This window comes from Gadus macrocephalus, chromosome 1 (assembly GCF_031168955.1).
Source record: "Gadus macrocephalus chromosome 1, ASM3116895v1".
NCBI classification, from domain to species: Eukaryota; Metazoa; Chordata; class Actinopteri; order Gadiformes; family Gadidae; genus Gadus; species Gadus macrocephalus.
The window spans coordinates 12,207,408-12,225,191 of record NC_082382.1 but is presented as its reverse complement, the minus strand read 5'-3'; the positions used below and the strand labels follow the sequence as shown (position 1 = coordinate 12,225,191).

The window sequence follows — 17,784 nt, the reverse complement described above, 5'->3', positions numbered from 1 at the left end:
AAAACTATGTTTAAACGCTAAAAGGGTATTTCAAGCTATGCCCTCATGGAAATATCTCAGGGAGAAGATGGTGACTGTAGCAGCACTCCCGGTGCACGGCTGGAGAGAGGGGTGGACCTCCCATACGCCGCTCTGATTGGGACAGGCCATCTTGGAGTGTCTACATTACATGGGCTTTTATGCGACCAGACAAACCTGCAGGACTATTCAAACTGGAGAACTTTTGACTTAAAAATAATGACAGCGTGAGAGAGAGAGAGAAATGGTGAGAGAGAGAAAGAGAAAAGTACTTCGGAAAGGAGACAGAGGCAGATATAGAGACACAAACACACGTGTACTCAAGTGCAATATAGAGTATAGGGTGGAGATGAGGTTTACATAATCTGTGCATTCCAATCATTGTCAACACAAGGCTGAGCCCCTGCTGCACACACACACACACACACACACACACACACACACACACACACACACACACACACACACACACACACACACACACACACACACACACACACACACACACACACACACACAGTGGTAACCCGCTTCCCAATGTGCCGGCTTCATTCAGAGCATGCTCAGCATTTGACACAGACCAACACACACACAAAAACAAACACACACACACTCACACACACACACACATACAAGGGAAAGTGTCAGCTTGGAGCTCAGTGGGAGTGGGCTCGGAGCATGACAAGGGGGTGTGAGCAGACTTGCACAACCAAAGCCTTAGGTCAGAAAGAAGGATTGTGTCGCTCGTAGCTCTTGTTCCTTTCATACACATCGCATGGAAAATTATCTGGTCACATTATACTTTTGAATGTAAAATATATATGAAGATATGTATATTAACGTGCATCGTTTATTAGTACTGGTATGGACACATAGCGCGTCTCCATGCCGGTACAACAGAGCTGTCGTAGCCCTTCAGAGGTACAAGCCTGTCGAGCTGGGCATCGTTGACGGCAGTGGATGATTCGTGGTGACAGTAGCGTGCGTGTGCCCTGTCTGCTTCCCCTTCGCAGCGGAGACAGACAACGCACAGAAGATGAGGGACAGCGACGGCACAACACAGCCTCTGAAGGTCAGGGAGCGACAGCGCTTCTTCGAGGAGGCCTTCCAGCAGGAGGCCGACGTCCACCTCTCCTCCTCTCACCTGCAGATCGACTGCAGGAAACGTGAGTGGATGAACCGCCTATACCAGTGCCGCCTAACCGCCTATACCAGTGCCGCCTAACCGCCTATACCAGTACTTTAATAATCCCTCTGGGATTATTAAAGTATTTATCTATCTATCTATCTATGTTCATGTCAGGTCGTGTGACCTTCGTGACTGCATGACTGTGGAATGTGAACACGCCTGGGTTGGTGCATGTTGAGCAAACAAACCGCACGTATATAATTACATTTATTCTAAACACTTCACGCGTTAGAAAAGAGCAAATGTCAAGAGACAAAAGAAATGCTCAAGAAATTTAACATGATCAATGAATTTATTGTAGTATTTGTTCCTATATCTTTCCTCAAATGGCCTACTTATCACCTTGATGACCTTTTACTTTATGAGCTATAAGCATAACTCATAACTCCCCCCCTCATAACTCCCGGCCATAAACAGAAACAGATGTCAGATGTTAAGAAATATTTTTCTCCTTAATCAGTGGCATTGTAATAATATGATATTGTAGATAATGAATACTAATAAATTTGCGGTCATAACAAGCAGCAGATCTCCTACAAACTGTTTGGTTCCCACGAAAATTGTCTGAGGGCAAAACAGAGTTGGAGATGTTTTCACTTTAAGAGATTGACAGCGTGAGAGAAAGAGAGAGAGGGGGACAGAGAGAGCACTGTTTAAACGGCTTGTCATTGATCTACATGCCTAAACTGTATCTATACCTGTATGTGTGTGTGTGTGTGTGTGTGTGTGTGTGTGTGTGTGTGTGTATGCATTTGTGTGTATGCGTGTGTGTGTGTGTGTGCGCGTGTATATGTGTGTGTGTGTGGGTATGTGTGTTTGTGTGTGTTTGTGTGTGTGTGGGTGTGTGTGTGTTCGTGTGCGTGTGTGTGCGTGTGTGTGTGTGTGTGTGTGTTAGTAAGTGTGTTTGTTAGTACGTGTGTTTGTGTGTGAGTAAGTGGAAAAAAGAAAATGTAATAAAAACAAATTAAAACAAATGACTAATTATTAACAGAAATACATTTAAATGTGTATCTTTAGTCTTTCTCATGTCAATAAATGTGTAGTGATTGTGTTGTTAAGTATTCTGCTTCTACACAATGCTAATGCGCATAATTCCTTAATTGTATAATCACTACTATGGTTATTTAAGTAATATAAGGGGCCAGAGTGCATGGGTAAACCATCAAAATATTGCTTGTTTATCGACCCTATCTCCTCTGTGCTCTTTGGCTCCACAGCCCCGATGGGCAGCATCTCGTCCATGGAGGTGAACGTGGACGTGCTGGAGCAGATGGACCTGATGGACGTCTCGGACCAGGAGGCCCTGGACGTGTTCCTCAACTCAGGCCTCGGGGCCGACGACGGGGCGCTGGCGTCCCCGCTGCCAGGTACACACACCCCTTCCTGCTGCCGCCGTCCGCCCTCCCCTCGCTAGCCCCTACGATTTAGACAGAATTACCCAAAGACAGAAATACAGAAAAACATCTTTATATTCATATTTGCATATAAATCAGATGTAGGATTGGGTGGGGTTGAAACTTGAATGGCCCTCTGACTGACATGCACTGATTACTAATGGGAGTATTTTATACTTTTTTTGTTCCTTTTTCAGTTTTGGCATCTAAACCCGTATTTGACACGCAAACATGATATGCGCTTACTTAAATATTTCAAACTTGGATTAGTCCATGGGAATTGGTATTACGACTTGCCAGTATGATCTTGCAGAATGACTCATTCGTATTCCTTACTCCTCATCCCCCCCCCCCCCCCCCCCTATGAAGGTATTATTGTAGCTAAAGTCTTTAGCACCTGTAACTGCAGAATTTGAATGCGTACACTAAAGTCACAGTAAATTTGAAGTCGTATATATTTATTTTGCATGTGTACTCTAAAGTCACAAATGTGTAACAGTACATTTGTAGTCGTAAAAAATATATAAATATTTTTTATACCATTGTAAACACAAAATAGGGTCTACGAGTACGCTAATCTGTGTTACAGGTGCACAAATCCTTTTGCTACAATTATTGCAGCACAGTTGGTGCAAAACACATTCGCACACCCGTGTTTCATAATCTGAGAACATGCCCAAAAGGTGTGCATTCGTAAACCCAAATTTGAACAAATGCATCAGAAGTTGCACATCTGTGAACGCTATGTTAATTCAGCATTTTAATGAGCGAGCAAAAAACCATTTTACAACTGCTCGAATCTGCTCCTGCAAGTCTCAGCTGTGGGGTTTTTTGCAGGTTGTTTTGCAACACCCCTAGGTGGTAAATGTGTAGCAAAAGTATTCGTATCCGTAGATGACAGAGCGTCCGTGAGCGGGACAAAATAGTCCCGCCCATAATTTCCTAATCCAATGAAAATCGCCGGCAGGGATGCATTTCTCAAATTACACTGGGACCCACCCCGTGCCAGCCATGGAGCTATAAAGATCGCAGCATACTCAGTACGGGATACGTTTATTTCTGGAGAAGTGAAGAGGGCGTCCTACTGAACGGAGATGGGTATCCTACATTATGTTAAATGAAATGACTTAGTTCAAGTGAATTCCCCCCAAAGTATTTCATTAACATGCCGCAAATGTCCTTGAATGTATTTTAATGGTCGCCATAACATAAATTCAGAAATGTTAATGCAATACTTTGGGGAGAATTCCCTTGAACTAAGTCATTTCATTTTACATAATGTAGGATACCCACCTCCGTTCAGTAGGACGCCCTCTTCAAAGAAACGTACCCGCGCTAAGAATGCTGCGATCTTTATAGCTCCATGGCTGGCACGCGATGGGTCCCAGTCAGGGACGGCTGGTATAAATGGGCTGACAGGGCTAAGCCCTCTTACAGTGAAAATAAAAAAATTAGAACATATTGTTTTAAATTTTGGTAGAACCTAAAGGAGCAACAGCACCAAAAAATGACAGAAAAACCCAGGATATATATATCTTCGTTTTTTTCCTGTGAATGGGCTAAATGTATTCAGCCCAAGCGCAGTAGCGTAAGCTTCCATTGACGTTTGATTGACAGGTGCCCTGACACGCCCCCTTCATATGCTTCCCATTTGGGCTAAATTAGTTTAGCCCAAAGGCTGACCTAGCACAGTAGCTACAGTACAGTGTCCTTCGACTAATCACAGCACAGTAGCGCAAGTGCAGTATGGCGGGCGTTAGCATGAAAATGAATGAAGTGGATTATTTACTTTCTAATCGGTTTTCTTTAATGTCTTTGGAGGAAAAATTGGAAGTGAAAAGATTGGGGACACATCAACCAAACGATGTACAGATTTACTGTCAGGAGTGCGGTCAGAATATGGCCGGTAATAGTGCATTTGTAAGCGGGTCAACTACGTTTCGTATCGAAACATTTAAAAAGCAGTCTAAATAACCCAACATGACGTGACAAGTGTGTAGAGATAGTGGCCCCTCTCCAAGCTGCATTTCAGCGACAGGCAACAATAAGGTTCTCTAAGGAATCGGAAATGATCTCATTTAATGAGTTGCCATTCTCAATTTAAATCCGAAATTATTCTCATGAAGAGAAATGGATTAAACATCAACCCGACGTAGGCCTATAGCAATGAGATGGCATGTGCACAATTCATTGCAGTAGGCCTAATGGGCGACACCTTAAAGCAAAAGACAGCTGCGGACGTCGGAAACGCCACATAGGCCTACATGTCCTTCATGATTGACGGCGACACAGACGTCTCTACCAAAGAGTGTGTGATCGTCTACAGCCGCATTTTGCGCAAAGGGAGACCAGTCAACATTTTAATTGTGTAATACTTTAAGCACAAAAAAAGTTTTATTTTGCTTAATGGTTTAGTTCGAAATGTTCAATTTCAGCTCAGTGAAGCACTTTAAACACCTTATTTTTCTTTTCATTTATAATTGTGCTTCAAATAAAGAAATGCCTTTCTCTACACCTTAATCTTGTTTAAAAATCATTCACATTATATGAAAGTTATGAACAGAGATATAAAGGTGACCTCATGCGTCTGGAGCCCTGTGAAGTATTGATAAATGTAATGCATTCTTTAGCCCACCCACCCAAAATCACCACCAGCCGTCACTGTAATTTGAGAAATGCATCCCGGCCGGTGATTTTCATTGGATTAGGAAATTATGGGCGGGACTATTTTGTCCCGCTCACGGACGCTCTTGCCGCTTTTCCACTGCATGGTACCAGCTCGACACGACTCGACTCGACTCGACTCAGCTCGCCTTTTTTGCGTTTCCACCGCGAAAACATGGTATCTGGTACCTGAAGTGGCTGCTTTTTCTAGTACCGCCTCGCTCTAGGTTCCAAGCGGCTGAGCCGATGCTAAAAGGTGACGTCGGCAGACGGCCGGCCACTGATTGGCCAGAGTGTGACGAAGTCATGAGAGCGACATGGCAACCATGCTGGTAACAGCCATAGCAGCGCCGCAGCCAACATATTCCACTTCTTCAACATGCCAGCTAATAATACGAACACGAATACCATCGCATCGATGTTCTCCATTGTTGTTATGTGGGTTCTGTCCATGTGTGGGTTACGTAGGTGTTGTTTGCGTCGCGTACAAAAATACGTCACGGCCCTTTCGCGCAGCCGACCCCGCCCACGTCCCGGAGGTACTATTTGCGGTGGAAAAGGACCCGCGCTGCTACCGTGTCGAGTCGTGTCGAGTCGTGTCGTGTCGAGTCGAGCTACATGTGCGGTGGAAAAGCGGCATCTGTCATCTACGGATACGAATACTTTTGCTACACATTTACCACCTAGGGGTGTTGCAAAACAACCTGCAAAAAACCCCACAGCTGAGACTTGCAGGAGCAGATTCGAGCAGTTGTAAAATGGTTTTGTGCTCGCTCATTAAAATGCTGAATTAACATAGCGTTCACAGATGTGCAACTTCTGATGCATTTGTTCAAATTTGGGTTTACGAATGCACACCTTTTGGGCATGTTCTCAGATTATGAAACACGGGTGTGCGAATGTGTTTTGCACCAACTGCGCTGCAATAATTGTAGCAAAAGGATTTGTGCACCTGTAACACAGATTAGCGTACTCGTAGACCCTATTTTGTGTTTACAATGGTATAAAAAATATTTATATTTTTTTTACGACTACAAATGTACTGTTACACATTTGTGACTTTAGAGTACACATGCAAAATAAATATATACGACTTCAAATTTACTGTGACTTTAGTGTACGCATTCAAATTCTGCAGTTACAGGTGCTAAAGACTTTTGCTACAATAATACCTTCATACCCCCCGCCCTCTCTTTTTCTCGATAATCCACGATTTCAGTTTTTTAATTGTGGGAGTGACAGTGAGTGGATAGGGAGACAGGTCAAACAAGACCGAATCGCAGACATGGCCCCCCGCATGTTCCATGGTGTTGGTCTATCACAGCTGCATAATCGTTGGTTATATCAGGTAAAACAGTGGCGGACTCAGGGGGGGGGCAGGGGGGCCGACCGCCCCCCCTCGTGGCTCAATGGTTGAAAAAGCGCGCTAAAGTGCCCTTCAAGAGTGTCGAAAACGAGAGGAAAAACCTTATTGGCTGCCCATTTCACGTGCAAAACATGATTAGGTGCCCTTAGGTGCTCCTTCATACAATAAATTATGATGATGTGCCCTCTAGAACAAGAAAATTCAATGACGTGCATTAATGAGTGCCCTTATAGTCCCCTTCTGCCCGTCTGGTGCCCTTTTAGTGCCCCCTTTAGTACCCTGATAGTGCCCTTCTGCCCGTCTGGTCCTTCTAGTGCCCTAATAGTCCCCTTCTGCCCGTCTGGTCCTTCAAGTGCCCTTCTGCCCTTCTAGTGCCTTTCTAGTATCCTGATAGTGCCCTTCTGCCCGTCTGGTCCTTCTAGTGCCCTTCTAGTACCCTGATAGTGCCCTTCTGCCCGTCTGGTCCTTCTAGTGCCCTTCCAGTGCCCTTCCAGTGCCCTTCCAGTGCCCTTCCAGTGCCCTTCTAGTGCCCTTCTAGTGCCCTGATAGTGCCCTTCTGCTCGTCTGGTCCTTATAGTGCCCTTCTAGTGCTCTTCTGCCCGTCTGGTGCCCTTCTAGTGCCCTTCTGCCCGTCTGGTGCCCCCATGGTTGAAAAAGTGTGCTAAAGTGCCCTCTATGGTGGTGAAAATGAGAGAAAGTGCCTTATTGGCTGCCCTTTACACGTGAACGAAAATTAATGAGTGCCCTAGGTTGCCCCTGATGATGATGATGTGCCTTCTGGAGCAAGAATATGGCAAACCGAAAAAAACATGTTGTGGTTAGCTATTGAGGTGAAGACGTTCCTCTCTTTGGTAGCTGACGAACGGGGAATGCGGGGCGTTGCTTTCATGTGGCGTCGCCATGACAAACAGCTACATCGAGTGATACTTAAATCTCCACTGGATAACGAAGCAAAAAGCGGATAAAGAGTATGTCAGAACCCATAGTGGAAAAGCGCAATTAGATGCCAAGTTAGAAAAACTTAATATTTTCAGTTTGCATAATCTTTTTAAAATGTGTATACATTTTTTGAGCGTTCAAGATCATTCAAGTGTAGGTCATTTCGTGCAAGAGAGACGATAATGGTCAGCTATCAGCTCAACATGAAGGAAAACTTCCTTAAATGTTTCCGTAGCTGGCTGTCAGCGGTCAAAGACTGTCTGGTAGCAGCAGACTACATTTTCTCCAGTCTAATTTTTACTTAAATGTTAGTAAAGATGAAAGCAGTAAGGCATCCTCCTTTCTTTGGCTAAAATGTGAAAGTGCACAATGATGTGAACAACTCATTTTGGTGTTTATAAAGTCGCTAGAATAAGGGGAAACAGTGTCTTTGAAGCAAAAAAAATTCTGGGGGAGGACCCCCACACCCCCCGTTTAAATTATGAGCCCAACTATTCTTTTAAGTGCTACATGGAGATGTAACAAGTGCCCCGAATGGGACCTTCAAAGCAGCGCTTGCTAAGGTCAGGGGATGGTGTTGGTCAAGTTACTTTCAAAAAGTAATTAGTTACAGTTACAAATTACTTCTCCCAAAAACTAATTGAGTTAGTAACTCAGTTACCACATTGTAAAAATAATTAGTTACTCAGCAAAGTAACTGGCGTTATTTTTCATGTTATATAACGCTGTTACGTTCTATAACATCTTTAACGTCATAGATGTTTAGATTAACTGATTGAAGAATAAAAACACTATATACAGTATTTTAGAACATTTGGTATTTATTTGAACTCAATAGATTGCGGCCTGCCATATGATGCATAGAAATAAAACATATAGAAAATAAATAAAGGAAAATCTGGCTATTGAGTAGGCCTAGTGCAATTCTCTACCTGTATACCATTGCACAATAAACAGAACACTATCCAACTCTTAAATATTCAGTACAACAAATCGAGCGTTGTTTGTTTTAGAGTGTCTCCGTTTCCTTCTCTGGAGCTCAGGCTAGCTGCATTTGGGCTTGGGGTTGGGTTAGCAGCTGCAGCAGCAACAAGTGTCATATTCGCATGGGTTGATGTAAGGTGCTTTATTCGATTTGAGTTACTTGAGGCAGACGTGGATAACGTTTTTTTCCCTGGGCATAGCGTGCATGATACAAACACATTCTTGTGTTTGTATCATGCATACTGTCAAAAACCGGGCGAAACTTACACGTGTCACAAATATAGCTGCCAAATGAATTGGTCTCCCCACACACTGTCAGAGCTCAATATAAAGGCCATCTCGCGCATTGCATCCGCAATAGCACAGGACAACACACACCCTCTCAACTGCCATTTCACTATCATGCCCTCTGCACGCAGGTATAGGTCCCTGTTGTGCAGGAGGGCTCGCTACGGCAAAAGCCTGGTGCCTGCAGCCATAACAGCACTCAATAAAAGGCCAAGATAAATCACCCCCAGTACTACTCTGTGTAGATGTTTATGCAGATCTGTGTAGATGTTTATTTGTTTCTGTTTATTGTCTGTCGGCGTGCGGCCCACATATGTAATGTACTGTGACGTGAAGAAAAATTTCCCCTTGGGGACAAGTCTTGCCTTTAATTTCCATGAGTGAGAAGTAGTGCCGGTACTTCCAGTTAGAGAACGCTACGTTTGAATTTCCCTGGCTCGTCGCCATTGTCGCTGTCTTCAGCTGTAGTCAGAGCGTGCCATGAGACAGCGTGAGCAGGGCATCCGCCCACCCAGCCAATCATCATCGCGTTTGCAATGGTGTCCTCATCCCCACGCCCCTGCTCTCTCCACGCAGCTTGTGTGTAATATGACACCGCACGCTTCATTCAACCAAATTGTAGTAACGCGCCACTTTACATTATCAGTAACGATAACGGCGTTGCAACGATGAGAAAAGTAATTAATTAGATTACTCCGTTACTGAAAAAGAACTCCGTTAGTAACGCCGTTATACTTAAACGCCGTTACTCCCAACACTGGATAGGACCTTCCAGGCAGAGCTTGCTAAGGTTAGGGGATAGGACCTTCCAGGCAGCGCTGCCTTTAAGGCTCCGTTGGGGGAACAAAACACCATCAAGTTAGAAAAGCCACTGTGTCCGCTGGTGGGGCCCCATGTTGTCCAGAATGTGCCCTTTATATTTTTTCGCCCCTGCCCTTCAAACAGTCTGAGTCCGCCACTGAGGTAAAACGTAACACTGAAGGCTCAGTTATGGCTCCACGTTGCCGCAACGCAATGACCACACAGACGCTTCGACGCAGTCGTGAACCTGTTAAGGTTCTCTGTTGGGTTGTAGTGAGTGGACCAATCACAGCCCTTGCTGCTCACCTCCACGCAAGGTTAACATTTTTGGGAGGTGCACGTCACGCCCTTGCGTTGGAACCATAACTAAGCCTTTACTTTCTCCGGGCCCCATTTTAACGGTCTGAAACGCAAGTGAAAAGCGCCAAACGCAAGTAGCTTTGTGGGCGGTTCTATGGCAATGTTGCTATTATACAGGCGGATAAATGACTCTTGTGCCCGACGCAAATCTAAAAACGGTGCCCTGAAGTAGCCTAATTACCCGTAGGTGTGGTTTGGGCGTAACGTGCAATAAACCAATGAGAGTGCCATCTCCCAACCCCTTTAAGACCCATGAGCGCATTTGAATCAGACGAGTTGATGTTTTGACAGCGCGTTTTGTCACGGTTAGCGGGTGGCAGGCAGACAGGTAGGATCCAATCACAGACAGTTCCGGTAAAAGGATAATTTATTAACTCAAAAGGCAAGGAACACGGGTGACGCGGGTAACACAGGGAACACAACTCACAAAGTGAAATGTTTTTGCCATTGAGAATGGACTATCAACCACAGACAGCTCATATTCATAGATAATAAGTTATAATAATAATGATTGTCGGTGATGTTGATATTTTTCTTTAAATTTACTTTCCTTCGCTTATAGAGAATTTCCCCAGTATTTGACCTGAGGCCAAGTCTTCTTACTTGGTGCTGACAGTGATGATATCTGACATTAATGAAGGATAGAGCGATAATCTAAACGAATAAGGCTCCTATTTGCACTACAAGACAGAGAAATAGTCCAATAAAAAATGTATGTGGAATGTGTAAGGTTGAGCCCCTCCCAGTTATTAGACGGGAGACTTTCAGAATTCCAAATCTCAACTAGAAAATGAATTTCCTGCAGAAAATGCGGTGAGTACAGTACAAATTGAGATTGAAAATATTTTTTAAAAAAGTCACATCGATTAATAAAGAAACATTAAATGGCTTAAATCAAGTGATGGGATTTGAACAAAAGTAAAAAAATCTAAACGTAGTAAACAATGTAAACTTGCACACCATTAAAGAAATGTAAATGGCTGGAAATAAAGTGACAGCTTATTGAGAAGCGCAAAGCATTGCTAAAAATGCAGAAATGTAAAATGAATTGAACTGAAGAATCTGAAAGGTCAAATTTATTGCCCTGCCCTGCTGGTGTGTGTGTGTGTGTGTGTGTGTGTGTGTGTGTGTGTGTGTGTGTGTGTGTGTGTGTGTGTGTGTGTGTGTGTGTGCGTGCGCGTGCGTGCGTGCGTGCGTGCGTGCGTGCGTGCGTGCGTGCGTGCGTGCGTGCGTGCGTGCGTGCGTGTTTAAAGAGAATAGCGAGCCAGTGTGTGATTAAAAGTAGTCCAATAGAGCGGGAAAAAACACCCAATCTGGCAAAACTGCCTGAACGCCCTCCAAAATTAGCCCAATCCGGCGGGCAAAAACTCCCAATCTGGCAACACTGCTGAACGTCCTCACGCTCCAGCGTCAATGTAAATCAATGAGACCAATGAAACGTAGCTGGTATGAAACTAAAACTGTGATTCTGAAGAAAGTTTGATGATATCGAAATTCCGTTTCAATATTATTGAAGATACAATTGTGTAGATTTGTTAAATGGTTTGAACAAAGGTAAACGGTTGGAAGATTATTGAGTTACAATGTCTTCAGAAGTAGGAGTGTTAATGCGCAGACGTCTTCAATGAGACCAACTGAAAACGAAGCCGGTATGAAACTAAAACAGTGATTCTGAAGAAAGTTTAAATGATATCGAAATTCCGTTTAGATATTATTGAAGATAAGTGTGTCGATTTGTTAAATTGTTTGAACGAAGATAAACGGTTGAAATTTGATTTAGTTACGTCTTAAACTGTTGAAGTACCAGAGGACGGCTCCGCCGTGCTCATATTGACTCCTATGTTCTACTAAAAATTAAATATAAACCATGCCAACAAACAAGGGCCAATGTTTCTTTTCCTTTCTTCTCCCCCCCGGGAGTGTGCCATGATCAGACCCCACAAGCAATTACAGGCCAATGACAAATCCAATACATTTGTTACCGTGGAACCGGTGAAGTTAGCTGCCTTCGCAGTTATGATGTATTAGGTGGGGTCAACTGTTATGGAGCCAGTTTCCTGCCATGATTCAAACCTGAAAAAAAAAGTTTCAAAGGCTTGTAAGTCTGGGTTTGATAACTCAACACCTTGTAAAAAAGGTTTTGCAACACTGAAAAAAGAGATTATAACCTGAAAAAAATTCAAACAAAAATTCAAACATCTGTAAACATGATTTTGTGTTCTATTTTATCTTCTTCATAATTTTCACCAACACATTTTCAAAGTATTTTTTTTTTCACAAACATGTTTTCAAAGTTCAAACAATATCACCAGCGCATTTGCAGTTTCAAATCTGGCACTGTTCTAACAGTGTATTTCATTGTTTCCCGGTTTTGAAACCTTGTAAATGGGATTCTTCAAACAGGTGTACTGTTCATACATTGAGAAATACGTTTTGAAAGGTTGAATATTCATTTTTAAAAACTTGTAAAGGTGTACGTTTACGCCATTGCAATGTATTTTTTCAGAACAGACTTTTCGGCACTGACTTTTCAGAGATTTGACCACACAGGCGCAAGCTTTGAGTCACGTCAATATTGGCAGTGTTCTGTCGCGCATTCGTTTTGAAACTCCTGACAGTCAAAGTCTGAAGAAAAAAAAAACGTTCCTGGGGGCGGGACCATTTAGCTCTAAACCTATTGGTTGCTCTCGGCTGACATACATTCCAATCACCAGTGTTGTGCCTGAACGCGTTCATTGAACGATAGTTCATGAACTCGTTCATATTTTCGGCGAACGTGAACTGAACGTACTGTATTACTGCCTGATGAACGTTACTGTGAACTCGTTCATTCTGGTGTCTGTGAACGGCACGCGCACTCGGTTTTACTTCGTTCACATCAGAATATCCTGAAACTTCTTGGGTATCACTATGGGGTTGTGAACTATGACCCTGACGTGGAATGAGTCTGGAATAACAGGGCGTTTCCTTTTAAATGTAATCCAAAATCATATCTAATATGTCTCATATTTCAATATCTAGTGGGCTTTTAATTTGAAACTACACATCAGAATATCCTGAAACATCTTGGGTGTAACTATGGGGTCTTAAACTGTGACCCTGAAGTGGAATGAGTATGGAATAACTGGGAGTTTCCTTTTAGATTGAAACCAAAAAAATATGTAATAAGTCTCATACTTCAATATCTAGTGGGCTTTTAATTTGAAACGAACATCAGAATATCCTGAAACTTCGTGGGTATCACTATGGGGTTGTGAACTATGACCCTGATGTGGAATGAGTCTGGAATAACAAGGCGTTTCCTTTTAAATGTAATCCAAAATCATATCTAATATGTCTCATATTTCAATATCTAGTGGGCTTTTAATTTGAAACTACACATCAGAATATCCTGAAACTTCTTGGGTGACACTATGGGGTCGTAAACTGTGACCCTGAAGTGGAATGAGTCTGGAATAACAGGCCTTTTCCTTTTAAATGTAATCCAAAATCATATCTAATATGTCTCATATTTCAATATCTAGTGGGCTTTTAATTTGAAACTACACATCAGAATGTCCTGAAACCGTTTGGGAGACACTATGGGGTCGTGAACTATGACCCTCAAGTGGAATGAGTCTGGAATAACAGGGCGTTTCCTTTTAAATGTAATCCAAAATAATATGTAATATGTCTCATATTTCAATATCTAGTGGGCTTTTAATTTGAAACTAAACATCAGAATATCCTGAAACTGTTTGGGAGACACTATGGGGACGTGAACTATGACCCTGACGTGGAATGAGTCTGGAATAACAGGGCGTTTCATTTAAAATTTAATCCAAATTCATATGTAATAAGTCTCATATTTCAATTTCTAGTGAGCTTTTAATTTGAAATTACACATCAGAATATCCTGAAACTTCTTGGGTGACACTATGGGGTCGTGAACTATGACCCTGACATGGAATGAGTCTGGGATAACAGGGCGTTTCATTTTAAATCTCCAATAAACCATTGGTATAAGCTTACATTTGTCAATTAGTTGGACTTTTATTTTGAAAGTAAATATCACAACGTCCGTACATTTCCTTTGATAGTATTTGCTTTTAATGACTGTCTTTCGGTATGTACCAGACAAATGCTTTTATTTTAAAACTAGTTCTGACGCGCTGAGCGCTATTACCGTAATGGCTAGTATATACAGGTACGGCAAAATACTGGGTCGGCTGGCTTGACCGCTGATCTCGATGGGTCGGCTGGCTTGACCGCAGTGTAAATTAGGGGGTGAACATGCGCCCCAAGGGGGCGGTTCGGCGAAAGGAGGAGACGTGTTCTTGCACAAACGTTCCCTGGAGCTATTTTGCAGTTTCAGAAAACAGTCAGTGGCTTGTTGTTCAGATGCTATTTTGAGGGTGCATGCATAATGTTGCTTGTGCCGTGCATTCCATGATTCGATTCAACTGACCGACACGAACAGAATCAAGGAAAATAATCATTTAATCCATCACTACTGTCAAGGAAAGTGGATTTTTTGCCTGATTCACGTCTTTCTTATTACTCCGCAAGTAGTCCGGTAACTTATCAACTCCAGCGTTGATAAGTTAATAAGTTAATTGATAAGTTAAGTACATTTCAAGCCAAGGACTTTTATACTTTTACTCAAGTGGCCATTTAAAGGGAGTACTTTCATTTTTACTGGAGTAATATTTTACAGGTATCTCAGCTTTAACTCAAGTATGTGGTCTGAATACTTCGTCCACCACTGGCAATTATCATACCTCCCTCATCTTCCTCATCTCTCCTCACTGCTCCTCTCCTTCTGCCTCTGTTCATGAAGAATTTCTTGATGTCCATCTTAATCGTTTTTCAGAAGGCTAATTTTTTACAGGACAGCTTCACAAAACAAATGCCTATACTTTTACAGGTCTCTCAAGTTTTGAAGACAATTATTATTCATTCATTATTCATTTTCCTGTGTGTGTTTGCACGCATTGTGTGTGTGTATGTATTTGTGTGTGTGTGTGTGTGTGTGTGTGTGTGTGTGTGTGTGTGTGTGTGTGTGTGTGTGTGTGTGTGTGTGTGTGTGTGTGTGTGTGTGTGTGTGTGTGTGTGTGTGTGTGAGAGAGAGACCAGGCTGTAAAACTGTTGGCTAGCATCTAAATTTAGATGCTCAGTATTGAAAAACTGATGCTATTTATGTGGGCAACATTCTCTAACAGCAATCAAGTTGTCATTGTTTGTGAAAAACAAGTTGTGAATTTGTTGTATCATTAAAGCAGGGGATGACCTACTCTGTGCTGTTTCCAGCTCCCGTGGTTTCCACTGTGTTTACGAAGAAACATTCAGAAGAATCACGTGAACGATTCCAGAATAACTGCTTTTTTCAATGGTTGTTGTGTCAAATATTACCCAGATACAGTAGTCCTATTCTCTGATTGGCTATTATGTAGCCCCTTTCTTTTTTTTGATTGGCTGGTAAGTGGCAGGCTCGACGCAGGAGTCCCGAGGCAGCAGGAGATGCGCTTGATGAATCCTGCCGGTTCCATAGCGAGAGCGGCGCTACTGCAGATTAATTTAATAATGATCACTGGAATTTTATTGGGGAACTGGAGACGTTTACTGGGGCTCTGGCTCTGTTTGCTCTAACTTTCTGTGCAACGAAGTGACACAAGCTAGTGTAGCACAGCTGGCTATCCCTTTCATTTATACCATGATTGAAATCACTTATGACAATAGAAAAGTCTTGGTTATTTGAATCTACGAGCTAGTTGAAAAGTCGCACAGTGCGACGGAACTATAAGGAATAATAAACTAGCTGTGACAACACACTCATTCCGATACGTTTTTTCCATTCTTGCCATTGATTAATTTCTCTGCATCTTTCCCCAGAGGGGGAAGACGAAGATGAGGGGGAGGAGGAGGAGGAGGAGGAGGAGGAGGAGGAGGAGGAAGAGGAGGAGGAGGTGGTGTTCTGCCAGGGGGTTCCCTCGAAGCAGCAGGACAACAACAACGGCCCGGAGCGCCTAGGCCCAGCGAAGAGCCGCGGCTCCTCCACGTCGTCCGGCTCCAGCGGCACCAGCGACGGAGGCGACACGCCCCTCGTCCAATCAGATGACGAGGAGGTGCACGCCGACACCGTGCTGCTGACCGCCGTCCCTCAGGCCCGGGACGACGAGACCGAAGACGAGGGAGACGCCGAGTCCGCCCTCAGAGTGTAGCTTCGGCCAGTGTTGGTTTCAGATGTAGGCCAGAGAGCGTATATACATGGGTGAAGGGTGGACTCGTATTCTTCTTCTTCATCTTCATCTGCATCTGTCTTTCTCCCTCGATCAATCTCTCAGTGTCCTGTCGTGTACATTGGAAAGCAGGGCAAACCCCAAAGTCTCAAGGAATGATTATGGTTCCACATCAACGCAACGCAAGGGGGTTTACGGACCCATTACGTCCTCCAAAAATGTTAACCTTACGTCGAGGCGGCAGCAAGGGCTCTGATTGGTCCACTCAATAAAATCCGACGCAGAACCAAAACAGGTTCACAACTGTGTCGAAGCGACTGCGTGGTCATTGCTTTGCGCCGATGTAGAACCATAACAGAGCCTTTAGCAGTGCCCTTCCCTGCCTCAGTTGACCGTATTGTGTCATTCTTAATCCGTCAAACCAAATCCCACTCCACCCTGGGTTTGTTGCCGTGAAAAACACTTGTTTAAAAACACTTGACACCTGCCCGTCTGAAAGTCTGTTTTACATCAAAGTCTCTTGGTTCATCTCCAATAAATCAACGCATAAAATAAGGAATGTTGGGGATTTGGATCGCAGGCCGTATAAAAGCAAAATAACAAATAAAAATGGGGAAAGGATTTACGACTTTGGTGTCGGTTAAGGCCTTCAGGGGGCCCCTGTCTGCACCCGCCCCACTGTCTCTTCCTCTGCCCTCTACACCCACTCATTATCAAGGAAGGTGCTGGATGGTTGAGAAGGGCGTGCTGTTGTACACACGACAAACACAATCTAAACCACTGATGTTGAATGCATTTCATGTGAATCCCATATGTCGCTCATATGTACCTCCAAGAGACGCATGGAGGAGACACTGGGAGACACCACCCTGATCTTGATGACGGGGTATGTGGTCATGTGAAGTGAGTGACTGAAGTGGTGAAGTCGGTTGGTTGTCGCTAGAGTTTCCCCAGACGCCCTGATGCCGTCCTTAGAGTTGAGATAACGTGGCGAGATAAGAAATTATTTATTATATTTAAAGACTTTCTCATCATCGAGGCGGCTAGAATGGCTTCAAAGTATAAAACCTTCAAGATGGCTTCTCATGAGTATGGGGCCGTGCTGCCTGAACAGTCTTCCGGGGTCCTCGAAGTACTATCGACCCTTCTCTCGAGTTCGTTCTGATCTGTCCGTATCCCAGACGTTGTTAACGTACGGAGTGACATTCAATTCCTTGCGTTTGGCTGTGCTGTCGGCTCATTCCGCTCAGTTTAACATTCTTTCCCGGTTCGGGTCTGTACATGAGCAGACCCGTACATGAGCAGGGTCTATCTATGCATGAAAGTATTTCTTTATGGAAAATAATCGCTCCCACGTCTATCATGTGAGATGTCATTTTCAATGCAATTGCAGAATGAACTTATTGGTTCATGTGTTGTGTTTCTTCCATTTTAAATTCTTCAAACAAGCTCAACCGCTGTGGGAATGTGTGTAATTACGTGTGCATCTTTGTATGTGTGTCGGTGGATGTGGGTGTGTGTGTGTGTGTATGTTTATGTATGTGAACGAGAGGGCATGTTTCT

General features: G+C 43.5%; 1 protein-coding gene across 2 annotated transcripts in view; it reads left to right on the top strand.

Moving 5' to 3' along the window:
• Positions 1-638: 638 nt before the first annotated feature.
• Positions 639-17,784, top strand: part of LOC132448677 (dysbindin-like) — a 17,442-nt gene continuing 296 nt past the window's right edge. Inside the window, exons 1-4 of one of the 2 annotated variants that reach the window (XM_060040267.1) lie at positions 639-739; positions 1,032-1,184; positions 2,425-2,574; positions 15,890-17,784. The exon at positions 15,890-17,784 is cut by the window's right edge and continues 296 nt beyond it. In XM_060040267.1, coding sequence (XP_059896250.1) covers positions 697-739; positions 1,032-1,184; positions 2,425-2,574; positions 15,890-16,203 — 660 coding nt within the window. In that variant the 5' untranslated portion in view covers positions 639-696 and the 3' untranslated portion in view covers positions 16,204-17,784. Of the gene's footprint in view, positions 740-1,031; positions 1,185-2,424; positions 2,575-15,874 lie in introns of both variants that reach the window. The other variant, XM_060040190.1, reaches the window with a different exon arrangement.